Source organism: Salvelinus namaycush, chromosome 9 (assembly GCF_016432855.1).
Source record: "Salvelinus namaycush isolate Seneca chromosome 9, SaNama_1.0, whole genome shotgun sequence".
NCBI lineage: Eukaryota > Metazoa > Chordata > Actinopteri > Salmoniformes > Salmonidae > Salvelinus > Salvelinus namaycush.
Window position 1 is genome coordinate 9,757,498 of NC_052315.1, and position 26,265 is coordinate 9,783,762.

The 26,265-nt window shown below is 44.6% G+C and overlaps 1 protein-coding gene across 1 annotated transcript in view; it reads right to left on the minus strand.

Annotated features, from left to right (window-relative positions):
• Positions 1–26,265, minus strand: part of LOC120053824 (zinc finger protein GLIS1) — a 162,536-nt gene that overhangs the window by 93,281 nt on the left and 42,990 nt on the right. Inside the window, exons 2-3 of the mRNA XM_039001086.1 lie at positions 9,847–10,075; positions 6,153–7,578 (exon numbers count right to left, since the gene is read on the minus strand). Coding sequence (XP_038857014.1) covers positions 6,153–7,578; positions 9,847–10,075 — 1,655 coding nt within the window. The remainder of the gene's footprint in view (positions 1–6,152; positions 7,579–9,846; positions 10,076–26,265) is intronic.

Genomic DNA, 26,265 nt, shown 5'->3' on the forward strand with positions numbered 1-26,265 from the left:
CAGGTAGCTGCTACCGGGCCAGAGTCCAGGCCTCTGAAAGATTGTGCCGGCTGAGCAGTCCAGACAGGCCATAGTGTCAGCGGCTCGTACTGGTACAAACACATTAATATCAACGTCAGTCGCCACCCACGCCCTGCGTCCAGACAGCTCCGGTTTCAGGACAGCGTTCAGAGGAAAAGTCGGGTCATGTGCAGAACCTCAGTTTTAATTAGCTAATGGCACTGGTCGTTTCATCTCCTGCGTCGGAGCTGATCCATTTACCCGGAGAAAACACAACGCCATCTTGGCAACGGACGCCGCTGTATGTCTCACCGTCTGCTTCTGGGGGATTTGGCCTCTCTTCCAAAAATCTGTCAAATAAATCTAAATATATATATATGTTTGCTGGTTTCACACCCATGAAAAAAAATATAAATTCCATGATCTATGCTTTTTTCCCCAGCAGGACGCTGGCTGGCTGCAGTCAGTTTTCCTTCAGCCTGTGGTGGTGTGTGTTTAGAGAGTGGCTTCATTAGCAGGTGAGGTGGCGGCTGGTGTGTGTTTTATCATTATGCCGTGGGTGGCTCAGTGCAACTCAGAGTTCTCAATCATTCTCAAGAATAAAACCAAAACTTTATTCCATTGTGGAGAGAGGGTAGAATACCAAATGTGTTCTTAAAGTAAAATGGGGTAACAGTATTTTACGGTTTAAAGAAATGATCAGGTATTTACTTGAAAGTACGTGGTAAAATGGTCATTACATTTGCACTCATTTCTTTTCAGGCGGGACCGATGGCCATATCCAATATCTTTCAATATATTATGAGTAAAATTAACCATATCTTCTATTTTATCCTGGAAATGTATCAAATTAAGGGGCACATGTCCCCTCAGGTTCAGCTGGCATTACGGCTCTTGGCCCCGTTGTATAAAACATCAAGTTAATTTCCCCCTTATCTTTAACCTTAAAGTTTCCTTAACTTTAAATGAGTTGCACAAAACCTTTTAAGGTGTATTTCCTCCTTAAATTAAGTGGAAAAAGTTAAGGGTGCCCATGAGGTCTCTTAAGTGCTTCACTCAGTATGGATATCAATGTAAACAGCATTTGTGGAGGTGAATGTTGCTGTTCTCTGCCCTGGAAAACATCCATCAGCTAGCTAGCTACTTAGCTAAATAATGTAAGGTGCATAATCCATGGCTACAAAGCTGCTGGCTAGCTAGTTACCTATTCTGTAAGTTCGCTTGACCTAATAGAAAGTTATATAAACAAGTTGAGAAAAAAGTAACTAAAAGAAACGGGTTTTATTATCTTATGAATCAATTTGTTTCTCCTCTTCAATGTACAAGTTCTATTTTGCAATAAATTTATTTTGCAATAAATGCGATCTCTTTGATGGGATGTTCAGTCAGTGAAACAGGTCATCTCCATAGTAACCAGAGACTTTTTCTGCCATACATTCCTATGAACTACTGTAAAAAATCCTTAAATTATGCCCTTACCTAAGGACATGTTAGAAGGGTTCTATGCAACACCGTTAAACAATTCCCTTAAGTAAGGGGAAATTATTCCTTAAGGTAAACCCTTAATGGAAACACTTAAGATGTTTTATGGTCTTAACAGGCACTCAAAAGCCTCCACACGACTGAAAACCAATGATGAAAGAAACACACAGGGTTTAAGATTAAAGAGTATATCACCCCAATGAATTCTACTATCTAAAGCTAACACGACTCAACTTCTCACGTCACTGAAAAACGTGAGGGCGCACATGCAAATCCTTCAACAGGTCTTCTCAACATTCCCATTGTTCATTATTGGGCAATACCTACAATGGACAGGATTTCAAAACAATTTCATACAATGTATCCATTCAGGTAATCTGAAGAGCCTTGAAGAGAGTGTCTCTCAATTTCTATATTATATAGGGATTCCACGGTTTAAATGAATATTTGTCTGAACTTCAGGGTACGGAGTGGAGCGATCTGTCCGTGAGACATCAAATCCGCGGGACAGTCTCGATATAACCCACTAAGATATCAAAGCCTGTGACTATGTCAGGGCTCCGGTCACTGGATATATTTTTAATATTTATGCAGACAAGAGAAAAAATGTCCTAAACTAAAACAACACTCTGAATTAGGCATGAAACACAACAGGATATTGCAGAGAGATTATGCAGTTTCTTTTTCACCCGTGCCTGCCCGACAACCATACCACAGCCCTGGGGCCTGCAGTAATTGGAGGGGGGGAACTTAAAAAGTACCTCTAAAAGTTTAGAGAGCTTTACAAGTGCTCTGAACTCGATGGTTACAGATGGAGCTGCAATTTTATGTGGGTCAGCATTAAACATAGCCAGGTACGGACAGTGACAAGCGAGAGGTTGGAGTTCAACTTTGTGTTGTGATAATGACTTGTTCCAGCCAAGACACCGCATGAAACAAACGCTGTACAGCTGGAGGTACAGGAGGAGGCTGGAGGAGGTGGAGGAAGCTGGAGGATGCTGGAGGAAGCTGGAGGAAGCTGGATGAGTCTGGAGGACCTGGAAGAGGCTGGAGGAAGCTGGAGGAGCCTGGAGGAGGCTGGGGGACCTGGAAGAGACTGGAGGAGGCTGGAGGAGACTGGAGGAGGCTGGAGGCGGCGGACGAGGCTGGAGGAGGCTGGAGGAGGCTGGAGGCGGCGGACGAGGCTGGAGGAGACTGGAGGAGGCTGGAGGCGATGGAGGAAGCTGGAGGAGGCTGAAGGAGGCTGGAGGCAAGGGGAGTGTTATGCTTGGATTTGAGCACAGCTCAAAGTTGTGAGCACCCACTGGAATCTGCCGCTGGAAAAACAATAAGGGGATTAGCTGGGTTTTCTGGAGAGTTTGGTCCTAAATGGAAACGTCTCATCTGTTTCCTCTGTGTGAATAGCTGGAATTCCTAAATGCCTTTGTCTATTGCCTGAGTGTATCAAACACAACAGGCATCATTCAAACGTTCTTGACTACAGTGGGCACAGACGCATAAGAACTAAATAAGGACTTTAGAGGGATTGGGTTGAGACACTACGACATATACACCAACACATATTGTACGTGTAAAAGCACACACACTACATATGTATAGCCCACATTTGTGACATATTATGGCAGCGAACTATTTCCATAGTATTGCACATGTATAACCACACACCCATTTGCAAACACAAACTCATCACCTCAGAGACATGCAAAACACGTGCACACTTTCTTCCACTTTCTCTAAGACTTTCTGTAGACCTCTACATCTAAATACATTGCTCATTAGAAATGTTTATCCAAACCTGAATACATTTCACATTTCTGTTTATGTTTAGTTTGAGAACTGAGTGTTACAATCCAACATGGATGGAATCAATACTGCCTATTGTAGGGGTTAACAGGAATTCATGTACGTATGACTAGGCTGTGTGTGTGTTTGTGTGTGTGCCTGTGTGTGTTTGAGGCCTTTCTGAGGTCTGAGTGATTGGGAGGCTAGGTTGTGTAGCGTGGGCACACACACACACACACACACACACACACACACACACACACACACACACACACACACACACACACACACACACACACACACACACACACACACAGCCTCCCATCCCGAGACAGTCCAGCGCCGAATTGTTTAGCATCTGGTAAGCATCTCCCTAGACACACACACCTACACACACACACACACACCTACACACGCACATTAATACAGTACCTTCAGAAAGTATTCTTACCCCTTGACTTATTCCACATGTTGTTGTATTACAGCCTGAATACAAAATGGATAAAATGTATTTATTTTCTCAACCATCTACACATAATACTCCATAATGAACAAAGTGAAAACATATTTGAAGAAATGTTCGCAAATTTATTGAAAATGAAACACAGAAATATCTAATTTACATAAGTATTCACACCCCTGAGTCAATGCATGTTAGAATCACGTTTGGCAGCTATTACAGCTGTGCGTCTTCTTGTGTAAATCTCTAAGAGTTTATCATACCTGGATTATTATTTTAGGCTTGCCATAACAAAGGGCTTTTCAGTTTTTATTAATTTGTATAAAATTCTGAAAACATAATTCCACTTTGACATTATGGGGTACTGTGTGTTGGCCAGTGACACAAAAGCTCAGTTTAATCCGTTTTAAATTCAGGCTGTAACACAACAACATGTGGAAAAGTCAAGGGGTGTGAATACTTTCTGAAGGCCCTGTACACATGTATACAGTACAAACACACATACAGACACACATAAACATACAGTCCGCCTGTTTCCCTTCCGGTTCTAGGTGTCACCAAACGGACATCAGTGACAGAGTTTGAGACACACCCAGTGTCCAGCAGCAAGAGCAGTCCAGATAAAATGTATACGCCAAAAAAAAGAAACAAATGCAGGACCAAAACACAGTGAATTATTCCCAGAACTTCCTAGAATTCCCAGAATTCACTTGAAAGATCACTGTGATGCTATATACAGTACAGAGCTGAGAGAAGATTCACAACCGGGGCACATTTTCAGCTACAACACGTACACACACACACTAATGCATGATGTCTCTGATGAACTTTACAAGGCTCACTATAAATTCACTACTCTATGAGTTAATATAAACATTCCCATTAGATGTAGCTAACAATGTATTGCAGTGGTAAGTGTTAATTGACTAACTGATTTACACTAAACTGAATTTAATTTAACACTTAATTTTAACACTCACCATTTTTCACACTTTCACAGCCAGTAAATTAAACCAAATAATTTAAAAACAAATATCGGCTGATATTTCATAAAAATAAAGATACAACAGGTGTTTTTGTGGTATTAGGCTATGAGCATATTGCACAGTAATAATTATGTTTTGGACGGTTTTCTTAAAATGAGGAATAACATTTCTGACAAGGGTTGTGAAACTCTGAATTGAGCAAGATGAGAGATTTTAGAGGACATCCCTCTGCTCCATAGCCTTTTCTTCCACTAGACTACTACATATTTCCCTGTGTTTGGTCTGGATAAAACTTCCATTCACTTAATACTTGTGGGACATCTAAAAATGCCAACCTCCCATTTAAAGGGATTAAGTGTATGCATTGTTTGGTTATGTTAACCAGATGTGTTGGTTTTTCATGATCTGAATCCCTTCTTAAAAAACATTGAGCTAGTGAAAATAAACATGACTTCGCCCCCTACACAGATTGTGGACTAATTGTGTATTTGGACTAAAATGTTCTTAAGGTTAGAGGGCTTTTTCCATTTGCTAAGAGATGCCAGGGAGTGACAGTTTGACATTGATTAGTGTGTTGAGAGTGGAGATGGAGAGTTTTACCTGTAAAGAATACAACCACACAGCTATTTATACAGCGACGAGCTATACGGCTCCCATTATAACAACGCTTTTCTTCAATGGAAGACGTGTATTTGAAACATTCTGCTAAAAAAATACTGTTACTACAAATGTATCCATTTTCAATAAAAAACATTTCTTAATTTATAATGAAAAATAATCTGGAATGAAAAATAACCAGTCTTGCTCTTGGAAACAGTGCATCCTGAATGTACAAACAACAGTCTCTAAAGGTATTAAAATTGGCTTTACAGCAACCCATCTAACATCTATCACTAACCCTAACTGTACTGGCCCAGCAACTGTGTTCGAAACAAACAAATGGGACATTTTAGGTTGGCCATAAACCAATTTCTATGAAGTACCAAATAAGATCCAAGTTAGGGACTACTGTGACATCAATGCCATCCAGAAAAGACTCCACCTTCATGTTTTACACATGTACACAGCAGCTCCTAAATGTATGTTTAAATAAAATCTCTCTTGGCTTGCTCTGTGGAAACTAGAAATGGCTTATGGATGGATACTGTCAAACTGGGTCCTGGTTGCACCAGCTGGGTTCAATTTCATACAGTAAATATACTGTGGTCACTGAAATGGAACCTATAATGGACCATAAAAATAGCTTTGATTGGCTCTATTCAGAAGAGTGGGCTGTGAACAACATTCACCACTGACACCGGCTTGGTTCTGGGCTCAGCTGGTGGGGAATTACTAGAATGGAATGGGTACACTCAATATGGCCGCCGGCCCAGACGTCATAGAACTTTGACTTGAATGGTGATTCTAGTGATTATATATCTATGGTGGGGAGAGGGACTCACCATACACTTGTTAGGCTTCTCTCCCGAGTGGACTCTCATGTGGATGAGGAGTTTGTAGCGGGCGTTGAAGGGCTTGTAGCGGCGAATGCAGCTGGCCCAGAAGCAGGTGAAGTCCTCCCCTTTGCGCTGGTCAATGTGCACCTTCTCGATGTGCCTCACCAGCTCCTCCTGCTGCTCGTACGTCGCGCTGCAGTCAATCCAGCGGCACACCTGCTTGTCGCTGAGCGGCCCACCGTCCTCACCCTCAGCAGAGCCCGAGGTCTTGGGTCCTGGAAGGATGGAGGAAGATACAGTCTGGTTCTGGTTCTGGAGGTGCAGCAGGCCCCCCGGGCTGGGGCCCCCGTACTGGTGCAGGTGGTAGGGCGGGGGCATGGAGGGCAGTGGGGGGGCTGGGTGGTGGGGGTGGGGGTGAGGGCGGAGGTGGCTGGCCGCAGCACGGCCAGTCAGGTGGTGGTGATGGTGGTAGTGGTGCTGAAAGAGCTCCTCCTCGCTGGGGGAGAAGTCGTCCAGGGGCTCCTGTTTCAGAGCTCCACAGCCGGCTCTCTGACAGCCCCCCTCCAGCAGAGACACGTCCCCAAGCAGCCCTCCTGTCATCAGGGTTCCGCTCATCAGCAGCCCAAGCCCCTCAGAGCCTCCTCCTGCTCCACCTCCACCCCCAGGCCCCGGCTGCATGGAGCCAGGCCCCTCACACAGGCCCTGGGTCTGCTGCTCCGGCTCCAGAGATGACACAGAGGAGGAGGAGGACGACGAGGAGAGGGACAGCAGGCAGGCGGCAGGTGAGGGTAGCTGACAGCTCTCTCGCAAGGTGGTCTGCTGGGGGCTGCTGCACTGCTGGGGGGGCAGGGGCTTGCGGGGGGCAGCCCGGAAGGAGAAGCCGCCGCTGGGCTGGGGTGAGGGGTTCGTCCGGAGCCCGTTGACGCAGGCCACCACGGACATCTGGGAGGAGCAGATGATGGCGGTGATATCGATCCCCTCAGTGGCAGTGACGACGGCGTTCGCTAAGGCATTAGCGTTGCTGCTGGCAGCGGCGGACTGGGAGGCCAGCGACAGGCAGCGTCTCTTCAGGCTGCTATTGGTGAGCAGCCGCGCTGAATGACGGGAGCCACCCTGGGACAAAGACAGTGGGGAGGAGTCATCTTCATTATTAAAAGAGTACGCCGCATCCACCGACAGAGCACTGCCTAAGTTACCGCCGCTGCTTCCACCACTGAGAGGACCCTCCATCTCCTCCCGCCGGACCCCAATGCCTCCCGTGCCACTCTGGAAGCCACCCTGGCTGGTGGTGGGGACCCCCAGTCCCAGGGAGATCTTGTAGCCCATGGAAGCCTCCTGTTTGATGGGGTAGGGGAGAGGAAATGCCCTGGCTGCGTTGGAGGTGCCGCAGCCTGGGCCGGGCGAGGCCAGGGATCTCTGGAAAGCAGAGGACCTGTAGAGGGGAAAAACACAAGGCAGGGAATCTGAGCAGAGTGAGGCTATTAGGACAACACTGGAGAGTATGTGAGCACTATTAGCCACCCGCTATTGATAGATAAAGGCCACGGCTGTCTGGGTCCTGCCAAGTCATCCTTCCCACAGGCTGCAGCTTTCAGACCCCGTACAACAACAGGGCTGTGAGATTTAGACCTGGCCTAGAGGGATCGCTACCTCTCTTTCTGCTACCTCACTCTCTGTTACCTCTCTCTCTCTCTCTCCCTCTCTCTCTCTCTCTCTCTCTCTCTCTCCCTCTCTCCCTCTCTCTCTCTCTGTTTACAGAAATAACATATCCCGCCAGAGAGCTCAGATAGAACTGAAAGTCTCAGTCAGAGAGCCTAACAACCACATCTCACAGACAGTGAACTTTTCAGACTTGCAACCTAACAACCACATCTCACAGACTGAACTTTCACAGAGAAATTGGAATCAGTGGATCGATGCTACACAAACATTAGTTAGTGAATTTGGTGTCCTTTTCAAAACAGGGCAGCATCCACCAGAAACAGATGATCTGGGAGTGATTTCCTGAATAAATGAAGGGGGACCTTGAGCCCTGTGAGCAGTTATGAATGGGCATTTATGGCTAAGAATAGGAGAGCGGCAGATAGAGAGGACAGGGGGAGAGGCCATGGATGGGGCTTCTGTGTAACAAGTCTGACAGGCTTTGATGACACAAAGGGGTTAAACCTAACCCTACATGTTGGGATAAATAGGAGTCACCTGGTTAGTTGGCATAATGGCGGCCTGTGAAGGGTCAGCGTTGACAATACTGTGTATTATGGTGAGAATCTTGCCCCAGGTGAATGGGGAGCCAGGTCGTATTTCTCCATGTGTCGCTGTGATCTCCTACACAATCATTCCTGTCAGTTCATTCATTATGGATTTTGTGCAAAGCTCTTGAGTGATGTGAGAAGGCCCCTCTTTCTCTCTCTTGTCTCCATGAAGGAATCGTCTTTGTCCTCCGTCTCTCTCTCTCTATATCTCTTATTCTTCTTTCTCTCTCTCTCTCTCTCTCTCTCTCTCTCTCTCTCTCTCTCTCTCTCTCTCTCTCTCTCTTATTCTTTCTCTATATCTCTTCTTCTTTCTTCCTCTCTCTCTCTCTCTCTCTCTCTCTCTTATTCTTTCTCTATATCTCTTCTTCTTTCTTTCTTCCCCCCCCCCCTCTCTCTCTCTCTCTCTCTCTCTCTCTCTCTCTCTCTCTCTCTCTCTCTCTCTCTCTCTCTTATTCTTTCTCTATATCTCTTCTTCTTTCTTTCTCTCTCTCTCTCTCTCTCTCTCTCTCTCTCTCTCTCTCTCTCTCTCTCTCTCTCTCTCTCTCTCTCTTATTCTTCTTTCTCTCTCTATATCTCTTCTTTCTTTCTTTCTTTCTTTCTCCCTCTCTCTCTCTCTCTCTCTCTCTCTCTCTCTCTCTCTCTCTCTCTCTCTCTCTCTCTCTCTCTCTCTCTCTCTCTCTCTCTCTCGACGCAAACTGGGAGAAAATGCTGACGCTAGCTGCCTGGCTGGATAAAGTCTGATTTTGCCGTAGTCAATAAAGAGTGAGAGAGAGAGCCTCCCCCCCCCCTTTATTTCATGAGTGCTATTTCCTGTTTGGCTGTACTGATGGCATTCTGTGACAATGTGGGAGAATTGAATGTCTGTCCAGAAGCACTTTATGGTCCGCGTCCCAAAAGTTCCCTATATTGTGCACAATACTTTGGACCAGATCCCAATGGGCCCTGGTCAAAACTACTACATAGGCAATAGGATGCCATTTGGGACACAATCTGTATATGTGACTGTAGTCATAGAGGACAGAGAGTTGAAGGGGATGAGCCCATAACTGCAATGAGACGACACAGAGGTCAGAGAGAGTGATAGCAATCTGTTTCTGAGCTGAGAGTGTCAAGTAGAGTCAAGAGACAATCCCTATGACAGAATGTCACACAGTGGATACAATAACACAATCATTTTTAATCATTTCATTTGACGGATAAATTATGCCGATTATTGTAGTCATCACCTGTGTAGGACTATCATCATCAACTTCATCATTCAGAATGATGATGTCCTCTAGCAAGAGTAGGAATAAACGTAGCAGTGTTTTCACAGGATTACTGGTAATATTTCAGATGTCATGTCAAATAAATAATCTGATCAACTGACGTGCTTCATCTGTTTCAGTCCCACCGTTCTCTGACTCTTTTCTAGTCTACGAGAACCTGAGGTTCAGTGTTGTTCCCACCTGGCATCGGCATGCTGCTGCTGGCGGTCCTGCAGATGGAGGGCGTGTGTGGGTGTGGGCCGGTCACAGTGGACACTGTCGTAGTGACCCCCTGGACCTGGCTGGCACCCCGGTGGCACGGCCACACTCTTCCCACTCTGTCCACAGCGCATCAGTCTGCCCTCACTGCCCTGCAGATCTGACCCACTCTCCTTCTCTGGGCAGTAGGCACCGCTGCAACCACCGTTGACTGGAAAACACAACCCAGATAAGATAACGATTTATTCATATCATACTAATAATATATGCCATTTAGCCAAAGCTTTGATCCAAAGCGACTAAGAGTCATGCATGCATACGTTTTCTTATGGGTGGCCCCAGCGGGAATCAAACCCACAATCCTGGCGGTGTTAATCCCAAGAGGAGAAATGTGTTTGCACAAGAAAATACATACACCAATAAATACACAATTATGATGACAATCGCAACACTGTAACCCTCAGAGTCACTCAAATAAACCAATATTTCTTCATCTCCAAAGGGGCCATCTCTGGAAGTTGGCTCAGTTAGCCTGTTTCGCTAATCTAACGACAGAGCAGACAGATTAATAACTGCCATAAAGTGCAACAGATTTCCTCTGAGACGCTTCCATCAGTGACATGTTGAAATTGCATTAGATTACAATGAATCTCTGGAGGTAAAATGGCTGGCTGTGAGTTTGTGGATCCGTTGATGTGTAGTGATTGTGTGCTCTTTGGTGAACTTTCAAAGATGATGACAGCCGTAATGATGCCAAAAGATTGACTTGTGTAAATCCATGTTGAACTGTGTAACACAATAACACTTCATAGTTTGGATGTCATAAATCCTGAATGGCTCAGTTTGGGATTTTGGGTTCAATTCCCGCTGGAGCCACCCTTATGTAAAATGTATGCACGCATGACAAAGTTGCTTTGGATAAAAGACTATGGTAATGGAATGTGTTAGTACCGTATGGGAAAGCTAAACACAAGCTAACAATTAGCAAATGATTTGCATTGATGAATGTTCCAAATGCTCGTGCTTGACTATTTGCTATTGAAGAAGCACTCAGTTACCCCTGCAGCTGGACATGCATGTACATCATTTTATTTGATGAGGGGGAATTTGTTTGATTTACACACACTACACAAGGATTTTGTATTCATATTCTGAGAAATATTTTGCTGCACCACTAGCATAAACAAGCTATATTTAGCAGGACTATATATATTTTTTGCTTTTAGTTGGTCTAACAAACTGATTCCATAAAACATATGAAAATGTGAATAGAAATCTGAAATGCGACACATGAAAGTGAGCGAAGGGGGGTTCTGTATGGGGAAATATTTGCAGAAGGAAAGACGATACCCCCGATACTCATTCGTGTGTAGGCGGCCACATGTCCCTGCTCTAACCTCCCTAACTCAATTTCTCAAATTCAATTTGCTCATAATGATGTTATTGACAATGTTATCCCCATGACATATTATTGATAAAGGCAGCCAAACACTTCCTGATATAAGAGAATAAAAGGAAGAAGGGATGGAGAAGAAGGGCAAGGGGAAGGAGGGGGGATAGAGACAGAGGAAGAGAAAACAGAAAGACATAAGAATGAAGACAGCAGTAAAGCAACGAGCAAGGAGAGAGATAAAAACAAGATGTGTTTATGAGGGAGGGAGGGAGGGAGGGAGGGAGGGAGGGAGGGAGGGAGGGAGGGAGGGAGGGAGGGAGGGAGGGAGGGGTAGGTAGCCAGAGAAAGAGGAAGTGAAGAAGAGCAAGAAATATAAAAAAGAAGTGAGCTCCCAATGGTGTATTCGGCTGCACGTATCACACTCTGAAGAGCCTTGCGGTCCACGGCGGTGGCATTGCATACCAGGCTGTGATGCGTCCCAACAGTATGCTCTCGATGGTGCTCCTGTAAACCACTGTGAGGGCCCTCGGGGACAGGCCAAATTTCTTCAGCCTCCTGAGGTTGAAGAGACGCTGCCGTGCCTTCTTCACCATGGTGTCCGTGTGGTTTGACCATTTCAGCTTCCCTGAGGTGTGTACGCCAAGGAATTTTAAGTTATTGACCATCTCCACGGCGGCCCCATTGATGAGGATGGGGCGTGTCCAGCCTGGTTCATCCTGAAGTCCACAATCAGCTCCTTTGTTTTGCTGACATTAAGGGAGAGGTTGTTTACCTGGCACCACACCGTCAGAATGTCTACATCTTCCCTGTAGGCAGTCTCGTCGTTGTTGGTGATCAGGTCGTGTTGTCAGTGAACTTGATGATGGAGTTGGAACTGTGTGAGGCCACACAATCGTGGGTATACAGGGAGTACAGGAGGGGACTGAGGACTCACCCTTGTGGGCCCCCGTGTTGAGAATCATTGTCAAGGAGGTAATGTTCCCTAACTTCACCACCTGGGTGTCGGCCTGTCAGGAAGTCCAGGACCCAGTTGCATAGGGAGGAGTTCAGACCCAGGGCTGTGAACTTTGTAATGAGCTTATAGGGCACTATGGTATTGAAGGCTGAGCTGTAGTCGATGAACAGCATCCTCACATATGCATTCCTTTTGTCCAGGTGGGTAAGGCCGTGTGCAGTGCAATGGCGATTGCGTCGTCCGTGGATCTGTCGGCAGCAGGCGAACTGGAGAGGGTTGAGTGTTTTGGGGAGGGAGAAGGTGATGTGGTCTTTGACTAACCTCTCAAAGCACTTCATGATGACGGAAGAGAGTGCTACTTGTCGGCAGTCATTCAGTTCAGTTCATTTTCCCCTTTCTTGGGCACTGGGATGATAGTGGACATCTTGAAGCAGGTGGGTATAGCGGGCTGAGCTAGAGAGAGGCTGAATACGTCTGAGAACATTACAACCAGCTGGTCTGCACATGCTCCCGCGAGGGTTAACACGTTTGAATGACTTACATTCGTCCTCAGTGGAGCCGGTCAGTATGTAGCCCACGTTGAGGTGGATATGCACAGAAAGAGAAAAGACACAAAGGAAACTTTTGATTATGAAATTGGCCCCCAACTCCCAAATGTTCACTATGTCTGCTGAATGAGGTAAGAACATTCCTCCATGTGATGTGGGAGTGCCATGCAGTTAACTGCTTCTGGGACAAAGATAAACAATTTATTTAGAAGTGTATGAATGTAAATATTCAATGCTTTACATCTATTATGTTACTTCACAATGATAGCTCCTCGAATCTCTCAATCAATCAGAGACGATTACTGTTGGCAGGCAGCACTGTCGCAAAAAAAACATGTTAGAAGTTATAACATTGCTAGTCAAGAAACAATTAAGGCCTGGACAAATACACTTGACTCTGTAAAGAATAATCTCAGCTAAAGCCCAACACATACATAGAAACAAAATACAGTATAGCTATACCTATTTTTTATTGTTTGGAGTGATGGAGACATGTTGACTGGATAGGGGTTGGCGGTGGAGACATGTTGACTGGATAGGGGTTGGCGGTGGAGACATGTTGACTGGATAGGGGTTGGCGGTGGAGACATGTTGACTGGATAGGGGTTGGCGGTGGAGACATGTTGACTGGATAGGGGTTGGCGGTGGAGACATGTTGACTGGATAGGGGTTGGCGGTGGAGACATGTTGACTGGATAGGTGTTGGCGGTGGAGACATGTTGACTGGATAGGGGTTGGCGGTGGAGACATGTTGACTGGATAGGGGTTGGCGGTGGAGACATGTTGACTGGATAGGGGTTGGCGGTGGAGACATGTTGACTGGATAGGGGTTGGCGGTGGAGACATGTTGACTGGATAGGGGTTGGCGGTGGAGACATGTTGACTGGATAGGGGTTGGCGGTGGAGACATGTTGACTGGATAGGGGTTGGCGGTGGAGACATGTTGACTGGATAGGGGTTGGCGGTGGAGACATGTTGACTGGATAGGTGTTGGCGGTGGAGACATGTTGACTGGATAGGGGTTGGCGGTGGAGACATGTTGACTGGATAGGGGTTGGCGGTGGAGACATGTTGACTGGATAGGGGTTGGCGGTGGAGGCCACTTTTTCCTGTTTATTTTCCTTTTTACATACTACATGTTATATTACTTTGTACTATTAAATGTTTGATGTTCTCTTGGCAGACCAAAGTTACAACAGAAAAAGATATATGGAAAATTATACATGAAAATGTGATATGACCCAAATATATGCAGATAGGAAAAGAGAGACAGGTAATGAATAGAGCGAGAGAGAGAGAATGAGAGAGAGAGAGAGACTAAGGGAGAGATGGAGAAAGTCAGGTAAACACTGCAGTGTCACTGAGGGACTATGGAAGGCATGCTGGCTTCATTCAGAGCCATAAACAGAAGGAAATAACTATTTCAGCTCTGCTCTGTTTTCAAGGAATACAAATGGTTCTGTTTAATAAGTCCTGGATCGTCAGGCTATGTCGTATTTAAAAAAAAAACAATTGGCTGGGCATTTCCACAGTGTTTGTAAAAACTTCAAGGCCTGTTGATCGATGGCCAAGTATTTCTTGCCTCATCTCTGTAATAAGAGTAATTCAATCAGGATGGCCAGTCGTGACATGAGTCAGGACAGAATCAACAAGAATTAGGATTAATGTATACTATGGCCTTGACTGTATATAACCTTTCACTTTTTACAGTCACACACTGGCGCACACATACAGTACAGGGCCTTCAGAAAGTATTAACCCATACCCCTTGCCTTTTTCCACATTTTGTTGTGTTACAGCCTGAATTTGAAATTGATTAAATTGAGATGTTTTGTTACTGGCCTACACACAATACCCCATAATGTCAAAGTGGAATTATATTTGTAGAATCTTTTTCAAATTAATAAAAAAATCTAAAGCTTAAATGTTTTGAGTCAATAAGTACTCAACCCCTTTGTTATGACAAGTCTAAATAAATTCAGTAGGGAAGATGTGCTTAACAAGTCACTTAAATAGTTTCATGGACTTACTCTGTGTGCAATAATAGTGTTTAACATGATTTTTGAAAGCCTACCTCATATCTGTACCCCACACACAATTATCTGTAAGGTCCTTAAGTCGAGCAGTGAATTTTAAACACAGATTCAACCACAAAGACCAGGAACATTTTCCAATGCCTCGCAAAGAAGAGCACCTATTGGTAGATGGGTAAAAATAAAAACGCAGACATTGAATATCTGTTTAAGCATGGTGAAGTTGTTAATTGCACTTTGGATGATGTATCAATACACCCAGTCACTACAAAAATACAGGCATCCTTCCTAACTCAGATGCCGGAGAGGAAGGAAACAGCTCAGGGATTTCACCATGAGGCTAATGGTGACTTTAAAAAAGTGACAGAGTTTAATGGCTATGATAGGAGAACACTGGGGATGGATCAACAACATTGTAGTTACTCCACAATACTAACCTAAATGACAGAGTGAAAAGAAGGAAGCCTGTACAGAATACAAATATTCCAAAACATGCATCCTGTTTGCAACAAGGCACTAAAGTAATGCTGTCCTGAATACAAAGTGTTATATTTGGGGCAAATCCAATACAACACATTACTGAGTACCCCTCGCCATATTTGCAAGCATAGTGGTGGCCGCATCATGTTATGGGTATGCTTGGAATTGTTAAAGGAAAAAATTAGCTTTTGGTATTAGTCCCAAAATGTTTTGTTTGTCAACAATCAAGTTTTCAAGATATGTAACTTTAAAAAAAATCTGAAATCATCCCCGTATGATGCATTTTGCATCATATGATCCTAAGTCACCTATATTTTTTCAAACATAAAAAAAATAAGAAAATGTACTTACTTTAAAATGGAGATAGCCTCTATGGCGTTGACCATGCTGTCCCACACGCCATAATGGCAGAGATACAATGTTGTAATCTCTATACAACCCTATGAGAGATACTTATCTCTACGAAGGAGAGGATGAGATGAGGAATATGGTTCTGGATCAGGAAATAGTGATGTACAATTATGAAGGAGATGTTGTAGTAGGCAGTGGTGGAAAAGGACTCAATTTTCATACTTTATTAAAAGTGTCGATACCTTATTAATATAAAGTTACTCAAATAAAAGTAAAAGTCACCCAGTAAAATACTACTTGAGTAAAAGTCTAAAGGTATTTGGTTCTAAATATACTTAAGTATCAAAAGTAAATGTAATTTATAAAATATACTTGGGGCGGCAGGTAGCCTAGTGGTTAAAGCGTTGGACTAGTGACCGAAAGGTTGCAAGATGAATCCCCGAGCTGACAAGGTAAGAATCTGTTGCTCTGCCCCTGAACAAGGCAGTTAACCCACCGTTCCTAGGCTGTCATTGAAAATAAGAATTTGTTCTTAACTGACTTGCCTAGTTAAATAAAGGTAAAATAAAAAAAATACTTATGTATCAAAAGTAGAAGTATAAATCATTTCAAATTCCTTATTTTAAGCAAAGCAGACGGCACCATTGTCTTGTTTATTACAGATAGCCAGGGCCACACTCCAACACTCAGACATTATTACAGATAGCCAGGGCCACACTCCAACACTCAGACATTATTACAGATAGCCAGGGGACACTCCAACACTCAGACATTATTACAGATAGCCAGGGGTACACTCTAACACTCAGACATTATTACAGATAGCCAGGGGTACACTCCAACACTCAGACATTATTACAGATAGCCAGGGGCCACACTCTAACACTCAGACATTATTACAGATAGCCAGGGGTACACTCCAACACTCAGACATTATTACAGATAGCCAGGGGTACACTCCAACACTCAGACATTATTACAGATAGCCAGGGGCCACACTCTAACACTCAGACATTATTACAGATAGCCAGGGGTACACTCCAACACTCAGACATTATTACAGATAGCCAGGGGTACACTCTAACACTCAGACATTATTACAGATAGCCAGGGGTACACTCCAACACTCAGACATTATTACAGATAGCCAGGGGCCACACTCTAACACTCAGACATTATTACAGATAGCCAGGGGTACACTCCAACACTCAGACATTATTAAAGATAGCCAGGGGTACACTCCAACACTCAGACATTATTACAGATAGCCAGGGGCCACACTCTAACACTCAGACATTATTACAGATAGCCAGGGGTACACTCCAACACTCAGACATTATTACAGATAGCCAGGGGTACACTCTAACACTCAGACATTATTACAGAAAGCCAGGGGTACACTCCAACACTCAGACATCATTACAGATAGCCAGGGGTACACTCCAACACTCAGACATTATTACAGATAGCCAGGGGTACACTCCAACACTCAGACATCATTACAGATAGCCAGGGGTATACTACAACACTCAGACATTATTACAGATAGCCAGGGGTATACTACAACACTCAGACATTATTACAGATAGCCAGGGGTACACTCCAACACTCAGACATTATTACAGATAGCCAGGGGTATACTACAACACTCAGACATTATTACAGATAGCCAGGGGTATACTCCAACACTCAGACATTATTACAGATAGCCAGGGGTACACTCCAACACTCAGACATTATTACAGATAGCCAGGGGTATACTCTAACACTCAGACATTATTACAGATAGCCAGGGGTATACTACAACACTCAGACATTATTACAGATAGTCAGGGGTATACTCTAACACTCAGACATTATTACAGATAGTCAGGGGTATACTCCAACACTCAGACATTATTACAGATAGCCAGGGGTATACTCCAACACTCAGACATTATTACAGATAGCCAGGGGTACACTCCAACACTCAGACATTATTACAGATAGCCAGGGGTATACTCCAACACTCAGACATTATTACAGATAGCCAGGGGCACACTCCAACACTCAGACATCATTACAGATAGCCAGGGGTACACTCCAACACTCAGACATTATTTACAGATAGCCAGGGGTATACTCCAACACTCAGACATTATTACAGATAGCCAGGGGTATACTCCAACACTCAGACATTATTACAGATAGCCAGGGGTATACTCCAACACTCAGACATTATTACAGATAGCCAGGGGCACACTCCAACACTCAGACATCATTACAGATAGCCAGGGGCACACTCCAACACTCAGACATTATTACAGATAGCCAGGGGTATACTCCAACACTCAGACATTATTACAGATAGCCAGGGGTACACTCCAACACTCAGACATCATTTACAAGCGATGCATTTGTGTTTAGTGAATCCTCCAGAACAGAGGCAGTAGGGATGACCAGGGATGTTCTCTTGATAACTGTAAATTGGACCATTTTCCTGCCCTGTTAAGCATTCAAAATGTAACGAGTACTTTTGGGTGGCAGGAAAATGTAAGGAGTAAAAAGTACATTATTTTCTTTCGGAATGTAGTGAAGAAAAACTAAAAGTTCTAAAAAATATAAATAGTAAAGTAAAGTACAGATACCCTAAATAACTACTTAAGTTGTACTTTAAAGTATTTTTTACTTAAGTACTTTACACCACTGGTAGTAGCAGGAGAGGGACACTGGTCATTAGGGGAAAGAGAAGACACACTGTTTATGCTAGTTTAGAGCTAGGAGCTGACCAGGGTATGTCATCGTACTGGTTATGCTAGTTTAGAGCTAGGAGCTAGGAGCTGGCCAGGGTATGTCATCGTACTGGTTATGCTAGTTTAGAGCTAGGAGCTAGGAGCTGGCCAGGGTATGTCATCGTACTGGTTATGCTAGTTTAGAGCTAGGAGCTAGGAGCTGGCCAGGGTATGTCATCGTACTAGTTATGCTAGTTTAGAGCTAGGAGCTAGGAGCTGGCCAGGGTATGTCATCGTACTGGTTATGCTAGTTTAGAGCTAGGAGCTAGGAGCTGGCCAGGGTATGTCATCGTACTGGTTATGCTAGTTTAGAGCTAGGAGCTAGGAGCTGGCCAGGGTATGTCATCGTACTGGTTATGCTAGTTTAGAGCTAGGAGCTAGGAGCTGACCCGTGTATGTCATCGTACTGGTTATGCTAGTTTAGAGCTAGGAGCTAGGAGCTGGCCAGGGTATGTCATCGTACTGGTTATGCTAGTTTAGAGCTAGGAGCTAGGAGCTGGCCAGGGTATGTCATCGTACTGGTTATGCTAGTTTAGAGCTAGGAGCTAGGAGCTGACCAGGGTATGTCATCGTACTGGTTATGCTAGTTTAGAGCTAGGAGCTAGGAGCTGACCAGGGTATGTCATCGTACTGGTTATGCTAGTTTAGAGCTAGGAGCTAGGAGCTGACCAGGGTATTTCATCGTACTGGTTATGCTAGTTTAGAGCTAGGAGCTAGGAGCTGACCAGGGTATGTCATCGTACTGGTTATGCTAGTTTAGAGCTAGGAGCTAGCAGCTGGCCAGGGTATGTCATCGTACTGGTTATGCTAGTTTAGAGCTAGGAGCTAGGAGCTGACCAGGGTATGTCATCGTACTGGTTATGCTAGTTTAGAGCTAGGAGCTGGCCAGGGTATGTCATCGTACTGGTTATGCTAGTTTAGGGCTAGGAGCTAGGAGCTGACCAGGGTATGTCATCGTACTGGTTATGCTAGTTTAGGGCTAGGAGCTAGGAGCTGACCAGGGTATGTCATCGTACTGGTTATGCTAGTTTAGGGCTAGGAGCTAGGAGCTGACCAGGGTATGTCACCGTACTGGTTATGCTAGTTTAGAGCTAGGAGCTAGGAGCTGACCAGGGTACGTCATCGTACTGGTTATGCTAGTTTAGAGCTAGGAGCTAGGAGCTGACCAGGGTATGTCATCATACTGGTTATGCTAGTTTAGGGCTAGGAGCTAGGAGCTGACCAGGGTACGTCATCGTACTGGTTATGCTAGTTTAGAGCTAGGAGCTAGGAGCTGACCAGGGTATGTCATCGTACTGGTTATGCTAGTTTAGAGCTAGGAGCTAGGAGCTGACCAGGGTATGTCATCGTACTGGTTATGCTAGTTTAGAGCTAGGAGCTAGGAGCTGACCAGGGTATTTCATCGTACTGGTTATGCTAGTTTAGAGCTAGGAGCTAGGAGCTGACCAGGGTATGTCATCGTACTGGTTATGCTAGTTTAGAGCTAGGAGCTAGGAGCTGGCCAGGGTATGTCATCGTACTGGTTATGCTAGTTTAGAGCTAGGAGCTGACCAGGGTATGTCATCGTACTGGTTATGCTAGTTTAGAGCTAGGAGCTGGCCAGGGTATGTCATCGTACTGGTTATGCTAGTTTAGGGCTAGGAGCTAGGAGCTGACCAGGGTATGTCATCGTACTGGTTATGCTAGTTTAGGGCTAGGAGCTAGGAGCTGACCAGGGTATGTCATCGTACTGGTTATGCTAGTTTAGGGCTAGGAGCTAGGAGCTGACCAGGGTATGTCACCGTACTGGTTATGCTAGTTTAGAGCTAGGAGCTAGGAGCTGACCAAGGTACGTCATCGTACTGGTTATGCTAGTTTAGAGCTAGGAGCTAGGAGCTGACCAGGGTATGTCATCATACTGGTTATGCTAGTTTAGGGCTAGGAGCTAGGAGCTGACCAGGGTACGTCATCGTACTGGTTATGCTAGTTTAGAGCTAGGAGCTAGGAGCTGACCAGGGTATGTCATCGTACTGGTTATGCTAGTTTAGAGCTAGGAGCTAGGAGCTGGCCAGGGTATGTCATCGTACTGGTTATGCTAGTTTAGAGCTAGGAACTAGGAGCTGACCAGGGTATGTCATCGTACTGGTTATGCTAGTTTAGAGCTAGGAGCTAGGAGCTGGCCAGGGTATGTCATCGTACTGGTTATGCTAGTTTAGAGCTAGGAGCTAGGAGCTGGCCAGGGTATGTCATCGTACTGGTTATGCTAGTTTAGAGCTAGGAGCTAGGAGCTGACCAGGGTATGTCATCGTACTGGTTATGCTAGTTTAGAGCTAGGAGCTAGGTGCTGACCAGGGTATTTCATCGTACTGGTTATGCTAGTTTAGAGCTAGGAGCTAGGAGCTGGCCAGGATATGTCATCGTACTGGTTATGCTAGTTTAGAGCTAGGAGCTGGCCAGGGTATGCCATCGTACTGGTTATGCTAGTTTAGAGCTACACCAGGTCACATGTTCTAAAGGCCTGAACTACACCATATAACCAGTCTGTCCAGAACAGTCACTCTCGTTACAATAAAACCAATGTCACTTCCCTCTATACTGAAGACCTCTATAAGTCCTATATTCCATAAAACACCCAGACTGAACGCTCGGCTGGTTTAAAGCTTTGCTACAACAACTGAATCAGTCATGCTCAGGCTAGGGGGAAACGGGCTTCTCAACATATGGTGGCTTGGAAGGAAACCAACAGTAAATTCAGTTAATATTGAATGTGCCGTGGTAATTCAGCGTTGTTAGAATATCATTGTGTGTGTTAGGGCTGGTTTGCTCAGGAGCTGGAGACCAGGGAAAGCACCTGGGACCGGGGTGAAAAGGAAGACACACAGAGCCGGTGACAGAGATAGTGAGAGATGGAGGGAGAGGGAGAGAGATGTCCAATGATACGCTGACACAGTGATGGGAACATGCAGGGGTCAGGTCAGGTCCTGTGAGAGTGGTCACAGGTGGTGTCTAAGGAACCATTTTGTAGGCCCCTGTAGACGGGGCAATCTTTTTTAATTCTCTCCAAAGTATGAGTTGAAATGAACTCCATGATGTCAGTTGCATATTTATTTTTTTGTTAAGTAGTTTGTGTAAAAGTGCCAAGGTGTTTCATTGTTTTATTTTAGAACTGAAACAGGAAAAAACAACACATTTTTTGAAGGAATACTTTCAAATGTACTGTTGTTAAATTCATTACAGATACAGATACAGTATCTTATATTTCCGTCTTTTCAACGTCTTTTCAACGTAAAAACAATCAGTTGCAAAACAGATTGCACTTCTAGAGTAATATCTAACGACAGCCCCGGAACAGAAAACGAGGCGGGTCATTCACTGCTCTGATAATGATATGCTGCGCACTTGCAAGCTTTCAGTGCCAAATAGAGGTGACAATCTCAGGGCCTGAGATCAGGGAGAGACTTGTTATAGGCTGCTGCCACAATCACCAGGGGCAACCATGCTGCTCTATCAAGAGCATGTACATATCCCATTCTCACAAACAACCACTGATGTCAGCATCCACAACCAGAGACAGATATGAGACACATCCCAGCAGAAGACAGATATGAGACAAAGCCCAGAAGAAGACAGAGATGAGGCAAAGCCCAGAAGAAGACAGAGATGAGGCAAAGCCCAGAAGAAGACAGCGATGAGGCAAAGCCCAAAATAACACAGATATGAGGAAAATCCCAGAAGAAGACAGATATGAGACAAAGCCCAGAAGAAGACAGATGAGGCAAAGCCTAGAAGAAGACAGATATGAGACAAAGCCCAGAAGAAGACAGAGAAAAGGCAAAGCCCAGAAGAAGACAGAAAAGAGGCAAAGCCCAGAAGAAGACAGAGAAGAGGCAAAGCCCAGAAGAAGACAGAGAAGAGGCAAAGCCCAGAAGAAGACAGAGATGAGGCAAAGCCCAGAAGAAGACAGAGATGAGGCAAAGCCCAGAAGAAGACAGATGAAGCAAAGCCCATAAGAATACAGAGAAGAGGCAAAGCCCAGAATAAGACAGAGATGAGGCAAAGCCTAGAAAAAGACAGAGATGAGGCAAAGCCCAGAAGAAGACAGAGATAAGGCAAAGCCCAGAAGAAGACAGATGAGGCAAAGCCTAGAAGAAGACAGAGATGAGGCAAAGCCTAGAAGAAGACAGAGATGAGGCAAAGCCCAGAAGAAGACAGATGAAGCAAAGCCCATAAGAATACAGAGATGAGGCAAAGCCCAGAAGAAGACAGAGATGAGGCAAAGCCCAGAAGAAGACAGAGATGAGGCAAAGCCCAGAAGTAGACAGAGATGAGGCAAAGCCCAGAATAAGACAGAGATGAGGCAAAGCCTAGAAGAAGACAGAGATGAGGCAAAGCCCAGAAGAAGACAGATGAGACAAAGCCCAGAAGAAGACAGAGATGAGGCAAAGCCCAGAATAAGACAGAGATGAGACAAAGCCCAGAAGAAGACAGATGAGGCAAAGCCCAGAAGAAGACAGAGATGAGGCAAAGCCCAGAAGAAGACAGAGATGAGGCAAAGCCCAGAAGAAGACAGAGATGAGGCAAAGCCCAGAAGAACACAGATGAGACAAAGCCCAGAAGAAGACAGAGATGAGGCAAAGATGAGGCAAAGCCCAGAAGAAGACAAATGAGGCAAAGCCTATAAGAAGACAGAGATGAGGCAAAGCCTAGAAGAAGACAGAGATGAGACAAAGCCCAGAAGAAGACAGATGAGGCAAAGCCCAGAAGAAGACAGAGATGAGGCAAACCCCAGAAGAAGACAGAGATGATACAACGCCCAGAAGAAGACAGATGAGGCAAAGCCTAGAAGAAGACAGAGATGAGGCAAAGCCCAGAAGAAGACAGATGAAGCAAAGCCCATAAGAATACAGAGATGAGGCAAAGCCCTGAAGAAGACAGATGAAGCAAAGCCCATAAGAATACAGAGATGAGGCAAAGCCCAGAAGAAGACAGAGATGAGGCAAAGCCTAGAAGAATACAGAGATGAGACAATGCCCAGAAGAAGACAGAGATGAGGCAAAGCCTAGAAGAAGACAGATGAGACAAAGCCCAGAAGAAGACAGATGAGACAAAGCCCAGAAGAAGACAGAGATGAGGCAAAGATGAGGCAAAGCCCAGAAGAAGACAAATGAGGCAAAGCCTAGAAGAAGACAGAGATGAGGCAAAGCCTAGAAGAAGACAGAGATGAGACAAAGCCCAGAAGAAGACAGATGAGGCAAAGCCCAGAAGAAGACAGAGATGATACAAAGCCCAGAAGAAGACAGAGATGAGACAAAGCCCAGAAGAAGACAGAGATGAGGCAAAGCCTAGAAGAAGACAGAGATGAGGCAAAGCCCAGAAGAAGATAGATGAGACAAAGCCCAGAAGAAGACAGAGATGAGGCAAAGCCCAGAAGAAGACAGATGAGGCAAAGCCTAGAAGAAGACAGAGATGAGACAAAGCCCAGAAGAAGACAGAGATGAGACAAAGCATAGAAAAAGATAGAGATGAGACAAAGCCCAGAAGAAGACAGAGATGAGACAAAGCATAGAAAAAGATAGAGATGAGACAAAGCCCAGAAGAAGACAGAGATGAGACAAAGCCCAGAAGATGTCCTCTATTGTTATCCCCCCTTCTTTTTCTTCTTCTTCTTACACCCCTCCCAGAAAAAACACTTTTGGAACAGGACCACAGGAAAATACCCTGTTTGATATCATGGGTATGAATCTATTGATCCATACACTCACCATTATCTGCAAGTGGTACGCTCCTCTTGTTGAGCATCATAGCCAGTTGATTAGAAATGGAGGAGCTCACTAATCCATGTGGGGGGAGATAGTGAGATTAGATGAGAAGAATATGTCTCTGTTACACATGAATGAACAGATAAATTATAGATGCAGACAAGGAGTAATTATAAAGGGATATATGTGGTTACTGGATAACTTTAATTGAGGGACATATGTGATTCTCTTTTGGCTTGTGGCAAGGAGATAAATGAGTTTCCAATAACCCCCCATTGATTCACAGTGTTCTTATGTCATCCATGTGTCATGCTTCCTCGGCTTCAAAACCCCCTCAAGAACACAAAGCAAACCCATAAAAAATATAATGCATCGAAACCACAAATGGAAAACCCTTACTAACTATTTCCATGGATGAATTCATTCAGGTCTGTAACTAGGGATAAATAGACAAGACAGTCAACAAATACAATTAACCAAAATAAATCTAATTCTCTCTCTTTTGACTCATTGGCGTTTATATGGTTTAGAAGAAGAAGGAACGTTTTTCTTCACATATGCATGTATTTCCATATGAGTGATATTGTGTCTGTCCTAGATGACACCATATTAAATCAGCGTTGTACGTTGGCTTACTCCTTGACTACATGAATGACTAATAAATGATTAATAAACAGAACATTCCACGTCTCCAACCCTAAAGCACGTAACCCCACACAAACAGCATGACTATTTGCATGTCTGTGTTGTATTCCATATTGCATTCCACACTAACCTGAATTACCTGAGATTCATCATCATAATGACATATTACATCACATGTTGTCATTCTAACCTTACTAATTCCACAAATAGTGGATACATTTCATTTATCCAGAACTCTGATTCTCTTTTCTGTCTTTCTCTCTCTGGTCTCTCTCTCTCTCTGGTCTCTCTCTCTCTGATCTCTCTCGCTCTGGTCTCTCTCTGGTCTCTCTCTCTGGTCTCTCTCTCTCTGGTCGAACTCTCTCTGGTCTCTCTTTCTCTGGTCTCTCTTTCACTGGTCTCTCTCTCTGGTCTCTCTCTCTCTGATCTCACTCTCTCTGGTCTCTCTCTGGTCTCTCTCTCTGGTTTCTCTCTCTCTGGTCTTACTCTCTCTGGTCTCTCTTTCTCTGGTCTCTCTCTCTCTGGTCTCTCTCGCTCTGGTCTCTCTCTGGTCTCACTCTCTCTGGTCTCTCTTTCTCTGGTCTCGCTATCTGCTCTCTTTCTGGTCTCTCTCTCTCTAGTCTCTCTCGCTGGCCTCTTGCTGGTCTCTCTCTCTGGTCTTTCTCTCTCTCTGGTCTCTCTTTCTCTTGTCTCTCTTTCTGGGTCTCTCGCTCTCTGGTCTGTCTCTCTCTGGTTTCTCTCTCTGATTTCTCTCTCTGGTCTCTCTCTCTGGTCTCGCTCTCTGATCTCTCTCTCTGGTCTCTCTCTCTGGTCTCTCTCTCTGGTCTCTCTCTCTGATCTCTCTCTTTCTCTGTTTTTTTTCTCTGGTCTCTCTTTGGTTTTTCTCTCCGATTTATATCTCTGGTCTCTTTCTCTCTGGTCTCTTTCTCTCTGGTCTCTCTCTCTCTGGCCTCTCTCTCTCTCTGGTCTCTCTCTCTGGTTTCTCTCTCTGGTCTCACTTTTTCTGGTCTCTTTCTCTCTCTCTCTCTCTGGTCTCTCTGTCTCTGTCTCTCTTGCAGTAACCAGGTTTCCATCCAACCATTTCATGTGGATGAATTACCTGAAGCATAAAAAAAGCCAAGACAGGCCTGATCGAAACACATGTGGGGATCTTTTTATATCTGTAAAATTAATTATGCGAGAAATGGCGGTTGTCGCCTTTATGTGCAAATATTGATATAATAACATCATATAGAATTAAACGTTTATAGGCGGATGAAATAAGTTATGATGAACTTCACGTGTTGTTTAAGTGAACGGTGATCAAACACATTTCCAATAGGCTAAATATTGAGGGTAGGCTATTATTTGAAAGCTGCTGAGATGATGATCGATGATTGGCTGCCAATTATCAAATAAAATGGTTTTATCCATATCTCATCATATTACCCCCCGCCCACTTTATCAGTGGACTGTTGTCTAGAGAGCATGTGCCAAAACCAGATTGG